Source organism: Sardina pilchardus, chromosome 8 (assembly GCF_963854185.1).
Source record: "Sardina pilchardus chromosome 8, fSarPil1.1, whole genome shotgun sequence".
Taxonomy (NCBI): domain Eukaryota; kingdom Metazoa; phylum Chordata; class Actinopteri; order Clupeiformes; family Clupeidae; genus Sardina; species Sardina pilchardus.
Window position 1 is genome coordinate 7,586,141 of NC_085001.1, and position 14,820 is coordinate 7,600,960.

The window sequence follows — 14,820 nt, forward strand, 5'->3', positions numbered from 1 at the left end:
ATGGCTGTACTTGGCAAAATATACAACTGAAAAAATCATGGGTGAAAGCAAATTGTTTTTGTGTCTGCCTGGAGAATGATAAAGTCAATATATTGACATACAAATTATGAATGCTGTCTTATAGTTATTTACAATATCCCTCAGCATTGCTGATGCCTATCATGTAATATCTGCACTCAGAACTGCCAAAGCACTTCATCTATTATTAAATCATGTAACACTATTATGCCTTTTGACCATTGAAATACAAGCTCGTTAGTGTTTTGCCCATGGAACGTCAAAGAGTATGTTTTCATGCAGAGAAAACCAAATGGATGCTTCATGCCATGCATTGACTCTATTTTACAAAACCTGAATAAAACTAGCCAACACTCTCATGGTGATAAACCTGTTTTATATACAACCAAAGCTTAATAAACAATTAGAACTTCAGAGAGAATTTCAGAGTGTGGTTCACTGTAGAATGAGCTCAATTTCTAATCGAATATTTCGTAAACGTTGACTAATTCTGCAAATTAATCTGCAACACATGGTGTGTGTGTGTGTGTTTATACTGGGTGATCAGTCAAAAGGACAAGGCCTCTTTATGTTTATATCAAAACAGATGGGCCTGTTAGCACTCGTAAAGGCAGCGATGCTCCGAGCATCGGTGTGTTTGAGGAGAGGAGCACACAGAGTGGAGCACAGGACTGTGAGCACATATGGTGCAGCCTACCACGCTCACAAGGCTGAAATTGAGTCATTTGGTCTAATTTGGTTGTGATTAAAGTGATTTGTGCGTGTGTGTGCGGTGCCAGCAGGGTAATTCAATCCCGAATGATTAGGTAGGATTGGGTATGATCTAAAGGATTTCAATAATATGGACAGTCATTAACGATGCACTACTAGTTGCCTGTTTCTGAAATTTGTATCTCTCTACTGCTCTCTCTCTCTCTCTCTCTCTCTCTCTGTTTCTCCGCCTGCCACTCAAATATGTGCCTCCACATGTACAGAGGTGTCTAAGTCTCACTAGGCGTGCGCATACAATTCATATGACACGCGGAAAAGGAGAACAGAAAGACTCAGTGCTTCAGTGTGACACCAATGCAGGGGGAGATGTGAGAGAAAAACAGACGTAGAGTCGCCATCCCACCCAACACAGTTGAGTGTAGAGAAAAGACTGCCCTGACCGACTGAAATGTGACTCAGCAAGCTTATCTTTTTGGGGCAATGCACACTGTCTTTTGGAACGCACCGCGATGGCAGGATGTAAGTTTTTTTTTTTTTACTGATAAACGGGCAGTTTGCAAAACAAAGCCGACACTGGTGTGAAGTCGCTGCTTGCTACCACAGAAAAGAGGAAAGTAAGGGCCACATATTTCCATCACGTAATGGAGACTGAGCCCGACCTCAACAAAAGCATAACAGAACTTTGTGAAAAAGCCTGCTGAAGGGCCTGCACTCTCAACTTTTAATACGCTTTGTTTTTTTTCATTTACCATCATGCAACATCATTGGTTATTTGTAAGATGTGTTGAGATGACATTTCAAGGTAACCAATTACATTTTGAGGTAACGCTGCAAAATGCAAATGCACTAAAATTTCTAACACTCTGCAGAGCATAACTGATGCAAATCTGCCAGAGTGTGACGCATGCGTGACATGCATGATTAATGTGCCCACTGGTCAAGTTCGCTGTTTCAAAGACCCCCATTTCATGGTTTTACATGCATAGACAATACTTGTGAACAAAGACAGTGGTCCATTCCAAGTATAGCTGGAGAACGTTTTTCCCCCAGACATCTCTGACATTTCAATTTCGTTTTGGCCTACACATTTCATGATGATCTAGACGGCAAGTATTCCACTACACACCCATGATCATGCAACGTGTTTTTCGACTTCAGTCATGCTGAGAGAGAGTGAGACGGAGGGTGAGAAAGAGACATAAACAAAACAGAAAGAAAGAAGATATGTATGCACATGCTAGTTTGGGAAAAACATTATTAGCTAAATATAGCTAAAACTTGTAATGCACAAATTAACAAGCTGCTACATATAATTGTAGGCTACTGCCACACTAAACCTTTATAGAGTCTGAAGCTAGAGATGTAGCGGGTTCAAACTTCAAAGAATATTTGAGACATTGAGAAGTCTTTTTCTTGTGTAGTGTTCACATTAATAGCTGAGAAATTCTTCAGCAAGTTATAGCTGCCCGTAACTCTGAAATGTTGCCCATCGTGTCATTAAACACATTTAAAAGCATTGACTGCTGGAGCAAGGATGAGCTAATGGTAACTCCTACCTCTTTCTCTTTCACCATACAGGCTGTTGTTCTCCATACTGACTCCATCAGCGTCTCCCACCCTGGGAAGACTGCCTCGCCTGGGCCCAGCCCCGCGGTCGCCTCGCTTCATCTGGGACACAACACAGGAGCACACCAACACATGGTCAGCATGCAGGTTGGCAAGTGGACACACAGACAGTCAAACATCAACAATGGTTCTCAGACAAACAAAAAGTATTTGGAATTGCATGTTCATAGCTTATAAATATGTGGGGCGCAGACAGAGGTGGACATCCAGCCTCTGGGTACAGATATACTGTAGCACTATTGGTTTCATTGCAGACATTTTGACTTTTTTGCGGCAAAGGTTTGCTAACATGCACGACAATACAAATCACCTGGTATAGCTGAGGCACGGAGCTACACTAGCATTGAAAACACTTGTGATGAGCCAGCACGGCTAGGCTACATGGATGTTAAACAGGTCATGCAAAAACATGTTGTTGACCACACCAACACGAAAACACAAAGATCAAAAATAAACCACACTGGCCAGTGCAGCTCCAGGCAAATAACCTTACCATGCTACACAGTCAACTCAGAGCACCATAGCTCATTCTAAAGACCTTACATTACCACCTGTGAAACCCCACTGAGTACTACAGCTCGCATGAAGACACATCTGAGGTCAGCTAACATGCTAATCTGTGAAAACAACAGAACGGTAAGAACAGCATGGCTAGCAGTTGTATAGGACAGATAGATCTACACGCATTTATTTTACAAGAGATTCATTTGTAATTATGCACTGTAGTACATAAGCTTGATTCAGTTCATAGTATATTCTACAGCCAGAATCAGTATATTCAACAACCTAAGTGTTGATAATTAACTCAGCTCGGCTGGAACAAAACTCAAGTCCACAAATGAATCATGAAAGCTCTAACTTTTTACATATTTCTCAAGAATGAAAAGATTGTCTATCAATCAGTTGCACTCAACACCTTATCAAAAAGCGTGTTCAAGCTGTTTCGTAGGCACAAGATGAACAGATTGTTGAGTTCTTTATCACTGATGGAGAAGTTCAGGTGATAACAGGCCCTCTCAGAGCAAAATAGGCTTAAGCGCACTCATCAGAAGTATCAGATGATCTCGCAGATGGTTGGTAACCACCTACAATTGACCGTTTGATCAATTAAGCCTTTTCAATCAGCCTTGAATCAAATGGACTCCTTTTCTGTATTTTGATTGTGAGTCATGTCAAGGAAATAGATGACTTTTGATGATTACTATTTCCTGGTTGGGAAATAAATGAGAAATCTCTACCAGTGACACTCAACAGCTCATTTGGACTGGGCCGGGGACTGAATGCCAGGACTCCGACGGTGATTGTAACGTTCTAAAGGTGAATGAAATGACATTCCCTCTATCTCTTTGTCTGCGGGTTCCAGGAAATTGACTGGCTACTTAATGGATTCATTTGAAGAATTCTTAGAATTCTTTCCCATTCCATTCTGCCCGTGAATGTCTCTGACCTCCGACAGAACTGCCAAGCGTTGCCACAGTCACACAGAGGCGATGCACAATGGAGCCATTGGCAAAAGCCTAATGCAGCACTGCACAATGATCATTTCAAATTGCAATTGCTACTGCTGGAGGCAGAGATGGGCTGATGATCGCCCGCCATGGCAGGGAGTCTGGTTTGAAGCATGGCTTTGACACTGTGCTTGGTATAGAGACTGTGCACCAGGCCATAAGGGATAATGAGACATCTCACCCCTTGGCCCCCACACACACACACGCACACACGCATGCACGCACATACACATAGGTTTCTGTCTTTCTTTGTGGCTTTCTTTTTGGTCCATACATTGTGCTCTACACAGACATGCCTTGGTATGTAATCAGCACTGCTTTAAAAAACCCTTTGAAAAAAAGAGGAAATGAATCTGAGAACTCATTCCTGACATATCAACACACATGCTGTTTCTACTGTATATCTATCTCTCTCTCTCTCTCTCAAACACACACACACACACACACACACACACACATGTTGTTGTCTTCTCCTCTGCAGCTGTGTCATTCCCAAGCACGCTTACTGTAGCCGTGTGTAATGATCTATCCTGCCACTTCCATTTCAATCTCAATCCCTACCACTACGTTAAGGAATACTGACTAGTCCTTCAAACAGATCACTGCAACTTGCTAACTGCAACTTGTATACATGTCAGATCACGTCACAGCCATTTCTATCAAATGAATATGAAAAAGAAAGAAAATGTTTTTTTTAATTGTGCACACAAAGCTGCTTTCTGCAAAACTCTACTACCGACAGTTGGAGTGCTCTATGGTATATCATTATATATTGCAGTATTTCAGCTGAAAACATTTCCTCGTCATAGGTGTGTGACATAAAATGTTTCATCTTGTTTGCGGAGAGACATTCAATCAAACTGTCACCTTGAAAATGTACTTTTTTATTTCAATTTACACTGACAGTTATAGTACCTGTCACAACATTGCTCAAATATCACTTAGATATTTTGATTTTGTGATGGCCCTGGTATGGAATTGTTTGCTAAAGCTCAGAACATAAACAGTAACAGAGGAAATGACTACGGTAATTAGCAGAATTTGTATAGTAATTTTAGGAAATGTTCTACCACCTCACCAACAACTGAGAAATTGGGAAATAGAAATATATTCATACATACTGGGAAAGCAATTTCACAAAGCCTCTGTGTCCAGTCTTCTATTTCCGTGTTGTCGGCAGCAAAGATGAATAGCTTTTCTGTGGTCTCCACCAGGAAAGGCCCACAGTCCCGAGGGCATCCCTCAATATCCACCTCCGACACACGGATGCAGTCGCTCAGCTTTATCACCTGCAGATTCACACAACACATCAGTCAGTAGGGGTGTAGGACTAGGATTTAAGTATACTTTCAATCCCAATCCGATCACTTAAAATATTTATCCATTTACTCCCTACCAGCTGGTTTGTGCCATAGGCCAGTGATCAAAATGGAATCTTGATACAACGACTCTGTGATTGTATACTGTAACTACCAGTATTTCAAAAAGTTCTGAGTTCAAGTTCATTGGCCCGCACACACACACACACACACACACACACACACACACACGCACACACACACACGCACACACACACACAGCACACACACACTAAAACAGTGGTTAACAAAATGGTCATCTTAGCTATGCTTCACCCACCACTCTCTTTACCAACACTCGGCTTTCAGAACACGCTTGGACCTCGGACACTCAAACTCGACCAAACATCATCTGTATAGAACAGGATAGCAGAGGATTTGCAGACAAACAGGCAAGAGGGTTTTCCACCACCTGCTTACCAGATGGGGCCCCAGGAACATCTAATCAACAGGACTCCCTCACCCTATTCTATAATGATATAACTTTTTGGGGCCCCAACCGTCAACCGGTGGCAACAATGTCTTGAAGTTGGCAGTGGGACTGTGGGAGCCCAAAACACCATCAAGCTGCCACAACTGGGAACAAACCTCAACCACCCCCGCCCCTACACTGCTTATAAATGTGGTTCCTCATTGCTGCAAATGTCTCGTGTTTCACTCATCTTTACCCACTCATCAAGACGAAATATTGACACAGCGAGCGTTCACAAGGACTTGCACAGGGTCTTTGTGTACTGACTGAGCTAAGTCAGCAGGGACCAGCCCGTGCGTGTACTCTCGGTCTTGGTCTGGAGTCACCTTCTTGTTGTCCTGCTTGCGGTTGGGCTTCTCCAGGGTGCTCATGCCGTCCTTGCACTCGAAGAACTCCAGACGGGAGATGGAGCAGGTGCTCTCTCTGTACAAGATGGTCCACACCTTCTTCCATTTCTGCAGAGAAAGAGGGATAGAGATAGAGAGAGAGAGGGAGAGAGAGAGGGAGATAGGGAGACAGGGAGAGAGAGAGAGAAAGAGGGATAGAGAGAGAGAGGTGGGAGGGGGCAAAGGAGATCAGTGGAAGAGAGAATGGGAATATGAGCATTAGGGGTATTCAGATTGCTTTAGGTGATCTAAATTAGGACAGGGAGCGTAATAAATGAGAGTAGTCTCTATGTACTGTAGAAAGCACTTCTCTATTTTGCCATTGCTCGATGAGGGAAGGGTAGGGAACAGTTCGATTTGAAAAGCCTGGTACGACTCACTGGCACATGACATATCTTATTTTATATTGAATTGTTTCCTGCTTCCTGCGTGACTGCTTTAGGCCTAAGTAGTGCCAAAAAGAGCATCTTCAGTAATTTGTATGTTTGTTGTCATGCCCATGTTTATACCTTGTTTTCTTACTGTCTCCTCTTATTTTCTATCATTCTAGTCCAAAAGCTTCCACAACATTTTTGTGCAAACACCATTTGTATGCCTGATGGTCTTTCTGGGCCCCCACCGTTGACTTCAAGCCAGCACTGTCATCCCTATCCCTAACCTAACCCTAACCCATGCCAAACCCTAGTGCCTTCCAGGCAGTGCTGCCTTGAAGTTACAGTAATGGTGGGGGCCCAACATATCATAATATCCATTTGGAATATTAAAGTGAATTAAGGGAAAGTTGTGTTGGCATTTGCATTGATTTGCATAGTATTTGTATGTTCTGAGCATAGCTTTGTTAGGCTCCCATGTCAGAACCGGTTTCATGTACAGTAAGACTGAGCTTCTTTCATTCCATGCTTCACACTCACACAACCGAATCCTAATCACAAGATCAAACAAGATGTCAAAGCTATTAGAATACTTGTGTATACTGTAGGCTAACACGCTGCAGCAAAACAGTAGAACATCATGCTCCCAGAACTGTACAGGCCTGTGTCCGTGTTAGTTTCCATGTCAGTGTCAGTGTTCCTGTTAGTGTTATTGTCAGTGTAAGTGTCAGTGTTAGAGGCGAGGTGTGAGAAGATAAAGAGAGGTCTTCATTAAAAATGCATGACAGCATACCGATACCCTACAGTAACTTACTTTACTTACAATAATAAATGAAACCCCTGAGAGACAAGACACTGCATAAACACACACCTTAAATACTCCCAGATGATTAGATTGTGTCCGTTTTGGCTATATTGGTTATTTTAGTTTCTCAGCCCAGGTCTAATTTGAGTTGATCTCAAAATACTCTTTTTCTCTCTATTGATTCATATTGCTCCTTAATTCTCTTCATTGGGGTTTAGGAGAAACAGGTGAAATATCAGTGAGAGCAGGTTTATTTATTTTGAGACAAGGAAAGCTTCATTTTTTTAGACAAGAATGTAGTGTTTTTCAAGGCCAATTGTGGCTTCCTGTTTTAAGGCAAATATTTGTGCACAAAGTGTGCTTGAGAAGGAGGCATTTTCTCACAGTTAATATCATGATATCTGACCACTCACTGATGCAAGTGGGCAAGGTGGTTGTGAAGTCCAAAAGGGACTTGCTAGACTTTAGTGAGTGACCTCAGTTATTGCACTGATGTACTGTATACTGTGCATGTCTTATCAGAACATCTGATAAAACCATCTGATCAAACCAATTACTTGTTTGTACCTTGCCTAAGTTGCCTTGCTAGAAGGGCAACAGACAAACTGGTGTAAACCAATCTAGCACAGTTACCCATCAAACAACTATGGAGGACATGTGCTTTGGTAAGCTATAGAAAGAAAGAAAGAATCACTTCCAGTAGTTCATAATTCAAGAGTAAATACACGTAGACCCATTTCATCAATGGTCAGCATCGGTCATAATTTTTACTTTAGTAAAAACTCAGTAGGTGTCCTATTGCAGTGTAACTTGAATGCTACTCCACACTTAAGTAAGTTGCTCTGGCTAGAAGTGTCAGCAAATGATTCAGAAACCTGAGATTGCAAGGGAGGAACATTAGCATCATATTTAATAAACCGTCTTTTTTTTAATGAAAACCTAGCCTACTATAGAGTTTACATATTATTTCCATTAATGTCATGTTTCTACATCATTATAACCCAATTTACAGAACATTTGAAAAGGTCATTTTGGAAAGGACCTTCCACCATAGCCCTTTTCATCTCGCGTAGCCCCTAGAAACAGCTTGCATACCACAGTTTAGGAATCCCTGAGATAGAGGGGTAAAAAAAAAACATGCAGTACAGAAAAGGACGACACGCAGGACAAGACTATGATAGAGCAGTGAGGTGGCCACCCACAGTTGACTATGTCTGATGTCCGTCAGGGACATTAAATGGTCTGCAGTAAATGACAGTGAAAAGAAATATCAGACAGCAACTTTGAGTTTCACCATGTAAAGATAGCATCATTCAAGAGAAGCAGTCAGGACTTAAGGTCAGCTAACAATTGTGTCATTCTAGTTGTTAAGTAGTTGTCTGTCACGTGTTGTGGTTATTTAATGTTTTTTCTCAGGTAAAAACCTTGCCGAAGTCCCTCTGTGAAAAATAGAACTTGCTTTTTGTTCTGCCAAATCAGATTTGTAAGTAAATGTAACTCATAATCAGAGTACTACATAATCAGAAAGACGTGCCTTTAATCAAAATATATCTAAATATCAAACCACAGGCACAGTTGTGTTTGGTATTTTGTATGACAAGTGAACTGTAGCCTACAGTATCTCATAGTAGTGAGACCATGTTTGAATAGTCTCTATTGGGGCTTCTCTACCGCACGGTATCAGTTCAACTCGCCTCGACTTTATTCACTTTTTGGGGTTTTCCATTAGCAAAACTGGTACCTGGTAGGCCTACCTCGTACTATTTTTAGCATTAACTCTGTTGAGGATCCAAACGAGCTGCAGCGATGCCAAAAAGTGACATTAATGACATTACAGTATACTTTCTTCAGCGTTGCTATCGGCTAGCTTATGGCGGTACTTTGTTGCAGTGGGAAACGAACTCCCCGTACCAAAATCAAGTAGAGTAGAGTTGAGCTGATACCATGCAATGGAAAAGCCTCATACGTGAAATGCTTCATTTTTGCTTGAATTAACCAAACGCATATTAATAAAGAGGGGGAAAGTAGAATGATTTCAACCACATGCACAATAACAATAGGGGTTTCTAAACATCTTTTGAAGTGAGGTCCCCAGTTAAGAATTTGCAGTTGCTCCTGGTGATAGACCGTTACAGCAGTAGGCTACATTTAGACATTGAACTTTAGTGGTTAGTTTTAATGCCAGTCAGTTTTTATTACTGTCTTTTTACTGGAATCCAAAGCATTCAGCTTCCTCTTGAAGAGTTAGGTGAACTGAACTGAACTGAACTGAACTTTTCCATTGAGTTTGACTTTTTAAATCAGAGGATCTGAATTTGCATGTGGGTAATCCAGATAGCAATTCTACTACATCATGCTTAAATTCAAAGCGATTCACAGAAGGCCATGTGCGCCGGTGGTACGGGGGATACGGGGGGACATGACACCTGCAGTTTTGAAGAGACGACAATCACTGTGGATCATGATGAAAATAAGCCTCAAGCTTATGTAGGCCTAACCGATATCTGAAATGTTATCATAATAAATAAACTAAACCAGGCTACTTGCTTCCGTAGACCCTCTCCCGCTCATCCTTAAGAGCTGTTACGTTTTATTACCAACTCAACTAGTCTATACTGCTTATCCAACTCTTTTTCACTAATACAAGAGTAACTCGTACACCACATTTAAGGTCTGAAACATTTATTTCCAATGTAATTCTCAAGACCTTGGAGCATAAATCCCTCATAAATCCCAGTCATCATACCTTCAAGCTAACACAGCATGTACAGGGCCCAACACCCTCAACTTTGTCATCATCACGAAGAACCTCAACGTCTCTACAGCTGTTAAGAACTTGGCCAACTGGCCATCATTTTTGTGCATTCTTTCATGTGTCTATCTCCACGCATCTGGAACAAATCTATGATGGCATAGGAACGAGAATCATAAAGAATCACTCAAGTGCTCTCTTTCAGCGATCACTTTCACAGACCAAGTCCCCTGACTCGGTAGACGATGGATAATTATGATGACATTCTCAGTGACAAACAGAAGGCATCATAGAAACAAAATCTAAATATTGCGTGAAATATGCAAAGGAAGATAGTCTTTCCTTCTCTAACATTATCAATAGAAATATAGACAATACTTGTGTGCTATTTTCAACTGTGGACAAGTTGATAAATCCCCTCTTACAGCTACCTGAGCTTCCCTCAACCACAGGCTCAAATCAAACTGAACGTATCGAGACTGTATTACCCTCTCCCTGTCATATGCAGCAAATCCTGGACCACCCACCACACACATACACACACACACACACACACACACACACACACACACACACACACACACACACACACACACCAGTTTCCTAATCTTAGGCTAAACACTGCAGTATGTACAATAATTGTGGATTAAATGTCCGTGTTGGTGGTCATTCATTAATATGCATTAACAGCAAATGAGTGATTAGCTCTTAGTCCAGGCTGAGGGCCAACTGACAGTGCTGTGGTGACAGACTTTCTCATACATCCTTTGCTCAACCATATAACAAGTGACATGTTTCCATGTGCAATCTGAAGTTCCCCAGGCATACGCAACAGCCTTTGACAACACCATCCATCCAACAAACAAACAAACAACCATCTTCGGATCAGAGACTTACAGTATGAGAAGCGAGATATATTTTACAGACTAAGACACCCACATGGAGAAGTAGACACCATAGTTAGTGGAGGAAGTAACCAATGGTCCAAGACTACTGTATGACCAATTGGCATGAAAGACTCATATCCTCATCCAAGAGTTTATTTGACCTTTCCTTACTTTTATGAGTTTGTATAATATCGCTGTTTAAGCATAGTATATGAAGAAGATAATACTATGGATCTTCAAAGACTTTGATGTTCACCTAAATACCTTCAGTGATTCAAGAATATTGCTGAACCCTAAATCCTTGTTCAGCAAAGATTTTCGCAGTCAAAGGTGCTCGCATGTTGAATTTTACATTCATATGAGTTTCTATGAGCAGTCAGTTGCTCTCTTCCTCTTTTGGTTGTCATGGAGTTTACCACATGAAATATGCAGACTACAAAGTGACTTCAGTCATTGTCCTCAGGCATAACTGAAGTAATGACAATTTTTAATGTCCTTTTGAAGTACATGAAGATGGGCTTCATCTGTGTGAGTTGACTTGAGTCAAGTGATGTCTTACCTTGCCGAACCTCTGCTGCTGGAGGTACAACATTCCTCTTTTCCTGATGTCCTCCTCCATGTTTCCTTTATTCTCTCTCTCTCTCTCTGTCTCTTATCTCTCTCTCTCTCTCCCTCTTTATCACCAGGACACCCTACTCCTTCACTGGCTCAGCTGAGTATGACGGTCTGCATTTGTAGCTTTTCTGAATTGTGCAAGCACCACATAGGTCTTAACTTCCTGTATGCACTGCAAATGTCGTTGTATGAGCATGCGCTTGTGTCGTGTGCATGTGTGTGTGTGTGTGTGTGAGAGAGAAAGGAAGAGAGAGAGAGGGAGGTGTGTGTGTGTGTGTGTGTGTGTGTGTGTGTGTGTGTGTGTGTGTGTGTGTGCGTGTGTGTGTGTGTGTGTGTGTTTGTGTGTGTGAACCTCAAACATTACTTAAGTTTTCTTATTTTCTTCAATTTATTTTCTTATCCTGCATCTTCTGCAGTCTCTTAAAAATAAGCATTAGTAAAATCATACATTGCACATACATACAAATACAATAGATGGGTAAAAAACAACAATACAGTCATAAATTAAATTCATCATCTTCACCATTAGTTTCAGATTTTCTGTAATTGTTATTCAAGAGTGGAAAAAGTCTTACTCAATGACAGATTGACCACATTTACAGACAATGCTTTTAGGTCAAAAAAGATGGAGACTACCAATCACACAAGTAGACTTTACCACATATGTCGCTATTTCAGGTCTAAGATGGTTTGCAACACCGCTTGCACCAATCACTTGCTCTATTTTTAGAGTGACTGTGGTCAAAACAGTGCATCCTGTTTAAGTGACAAATTTTCCATCAGCATACTACACTCACTGTTGAGTCATTGCTCGCCCAGTGACCACGCGTCAAAAGAGGAAATCACATGAAGTTCAACAAAAATGTCGGGTGAGGAGTCATTGGAGGAATAATATAGTACGACCTGATCCCAAGTTTAGAATGCCCATCCCTACGGACCAACTGATCAATTTAGCTTATTGTCATTGTATGCTGGTGAAATACACCTGTTCTAGTCTCACTGAACATCGCGCTGCCTGTCGAAACAGCAAGGCCTTAATGTCATGAGCAGACACACTAACACATGTGACTCCGACTATGAACTTGTAATAATGACTCTGCAACAGTGGCCAGCATATTGGTTGCAGAATCAAAACTTTCCTCAGAAATCTCAGTTCAGAATCTGCATCATACAGAGGGTGTGTCCCTGTCCTTGGCCATTTTTATGTAAATTTAAAGGCCCCCTCTGTTCAACATAGGAGGTCTTTGGGTCTTTATTGCCAGTTGTCAAAATCTGTTCAACAAGGGGGATTAAGAGATAAAGTTCTGGCTCACTCTCTGCCTTGCTCTACATTTTTCTCTCTTTCTCACTCTCTCACTCCCTCTCTCCCTCTCCCCTCCTCTCTCTCCAGGTCATCCTGGACCAAGAACAACTATGCCTCTCTACTGTCCTCTAGTGTCTCTTCGTTAATACAGCAGTTGGTATCAAAGCCTCACACAAGGTGATACAGAACATTACCTATACACTGTAGGAATTGTTCACAGGACATAAGCACATTCATCCTAATACGTTACAGATTAATAAGTTTCATGGCAGATAGAATATTAGAGGGAAGTGGTTCCAGTTTAATTTGTACCTGTGAACATTTATCCTTATTAAGCATTGATTTATCATCTGGCACCAAGACCAGAAAATAGAAAAAAAAAAATTGGTCTATGCTTAATCCATCAAGTTGTAAAACAGCTATACCGCTTATTTAAAGTTTTTGTTGCTTCTCAAATTGGTCCGTTTACATTTCTACATGGTCATCATTGGGCAATAATCTGTCATATTGTACTGTATTATAGTGAGCAAAGGGCAGCAACTGTTAAATGCATTTACTGCAATCAAACTTAGTTCAATTTCCTATAAACAGATGTAAAACAAGTAGCACTTTTGTTGAGTAATGTCCTCAGACATGCATTTTTCACCACTTCAATAAACTAGGCAAAGAAAGAAGACAGACCCCATCACATACTGTATGTGGATCTTCTGACAAATGCAAAAGTTCTGAGAGAGCATGTTTTTTTTTTTTCATACCTCTGTGACCTTCTTCCTGTTGCATTTCCCAGACTGCATAGCAGCACTCACCTCTGTCGCTGTGCACTGGGTGAGTGCGTCATGTCACCCCTAATTAAAACCACAACATGCGCAACACTTTTTTTCCCCTTCTTCAAAGATATGTCGCACATTCACCGTACCATATAGCATAGGGCCAACTAAAACTTTTCATTCATAAATGAATGAATAGCAGTGACTTTGGGATGGCTGCATAATGTTTGGTACTTTTATAGTGTTTTCAAATGGCATATTATGAATATGCTGATCAGTCAGTGCTTTGTTATGTGTAGGCTAAGGGTGAAGCAGTATGTTCTGCTGACAATAAAAGTCCTTTGGTAGGAAGTGTGTGCCCATAAAAGGCTACTTGTGCTTATGGCCTTTGCATACCTCCTCAGGTCACAGTTTTTACCATTATTTTTACCATTACCATTAAGTATTCTTTATTCTCATGATCCAATATGTTGTACTATACATGTAGGTAGTGTAAACATAGTATAGCAGCTAAGCGTTATCAGCCGAGATGTATTGTTTTGATAACCTATACTAACTGTAACTCTAATTCAAAAAGTGTGTACCTCAGTGCAAACAGAGTTTTCCACAGATGGTGTGCTGATTGTTTATGGTGGCCCATGAAAATGAAGTTGGCCCAAAAACGCTGGTCAAACCTGCCGCCATATGGGATTCCCTTTGGAGGCATTTGGCGATGAGTTATGGCAAGGCTCTGCCACCTCTTCACCCCCAACTAACATTTTTCATTCAAATCGAGCCAGTTAGCATGTTGCAAATCAAACAGCCTCTCCTGTGTGTGCTTTGTTCATGGTGCCAGACGCGCCTGCTGTGTGTGTGTGTGTGTGTGTGTGTGTGTGTGTGTGTGTGTGTGTGTGTGTGTGTGTGTGTGTGTGTGTGTGTGTATGTGTGTGTGTGTGTGTGTGTGTGTGTGTGTGTGTGTGTGTGTGTGTGTGTGTGTGTGTGTGTGTCTGTGTGTGTGCGTGTGTGTGTGTGTGTGTGTGTGTTCCCTCCTCTGCACACAGTAAGGCCCCAGTCAGTGCTGGTCGCTCTGTCTCTCGCTCAGCGTGACACGAGAGGTGAGAAGGTGTGACCAAGCGCAGCCTCAAGCATTGCACTCAACAGAACATGACATCATCCTCGTTAGAGCTGGGAAGTCTCACCCTGTGCTATTCTCACGGGAACATGTGCTTTTTTGTAGTACAGTTGTTGTTTGTCTTCTGCTG

General features: G+C 41.5%; 1 protein-coding gene across 1 annotated transcript in view; it reads right to left on the reverse strand.

Moving 5' to 3' along the window:
• Positions 1–11,655, reverse strand: part of dok2 (docking protein 2) — an 18,499-nt gene extending 6,844 nt beyond the window's left edge. The window contains exons 1-4 of the mRNA XM_062542539.1: positions 11,454–11,655; positions 6,020–6,148; positions 4,985–5,152; positions 2,286–2,397 (exon numbers count right to left, since the gene is read on the reverse strand). Of these exons, the coding sequence (XP_062398523.1) occupies positions 2,286–2,397; positions 4,985–5,152; positions 6,020–6,148; positions 11,454–11,513 (469 nt within the window). The 5' untranslated portion in view covers positions 11,514–11,655. The remainder of the gene's footprint in view (positions 1–2,285; positions 2,398–4,984; positions 5,153–6,019; positions 6,149–11,453) is intronic.
• Between the last annotated feature and the right edge of the window lie 3,165 nt (positions 11,656–14,820).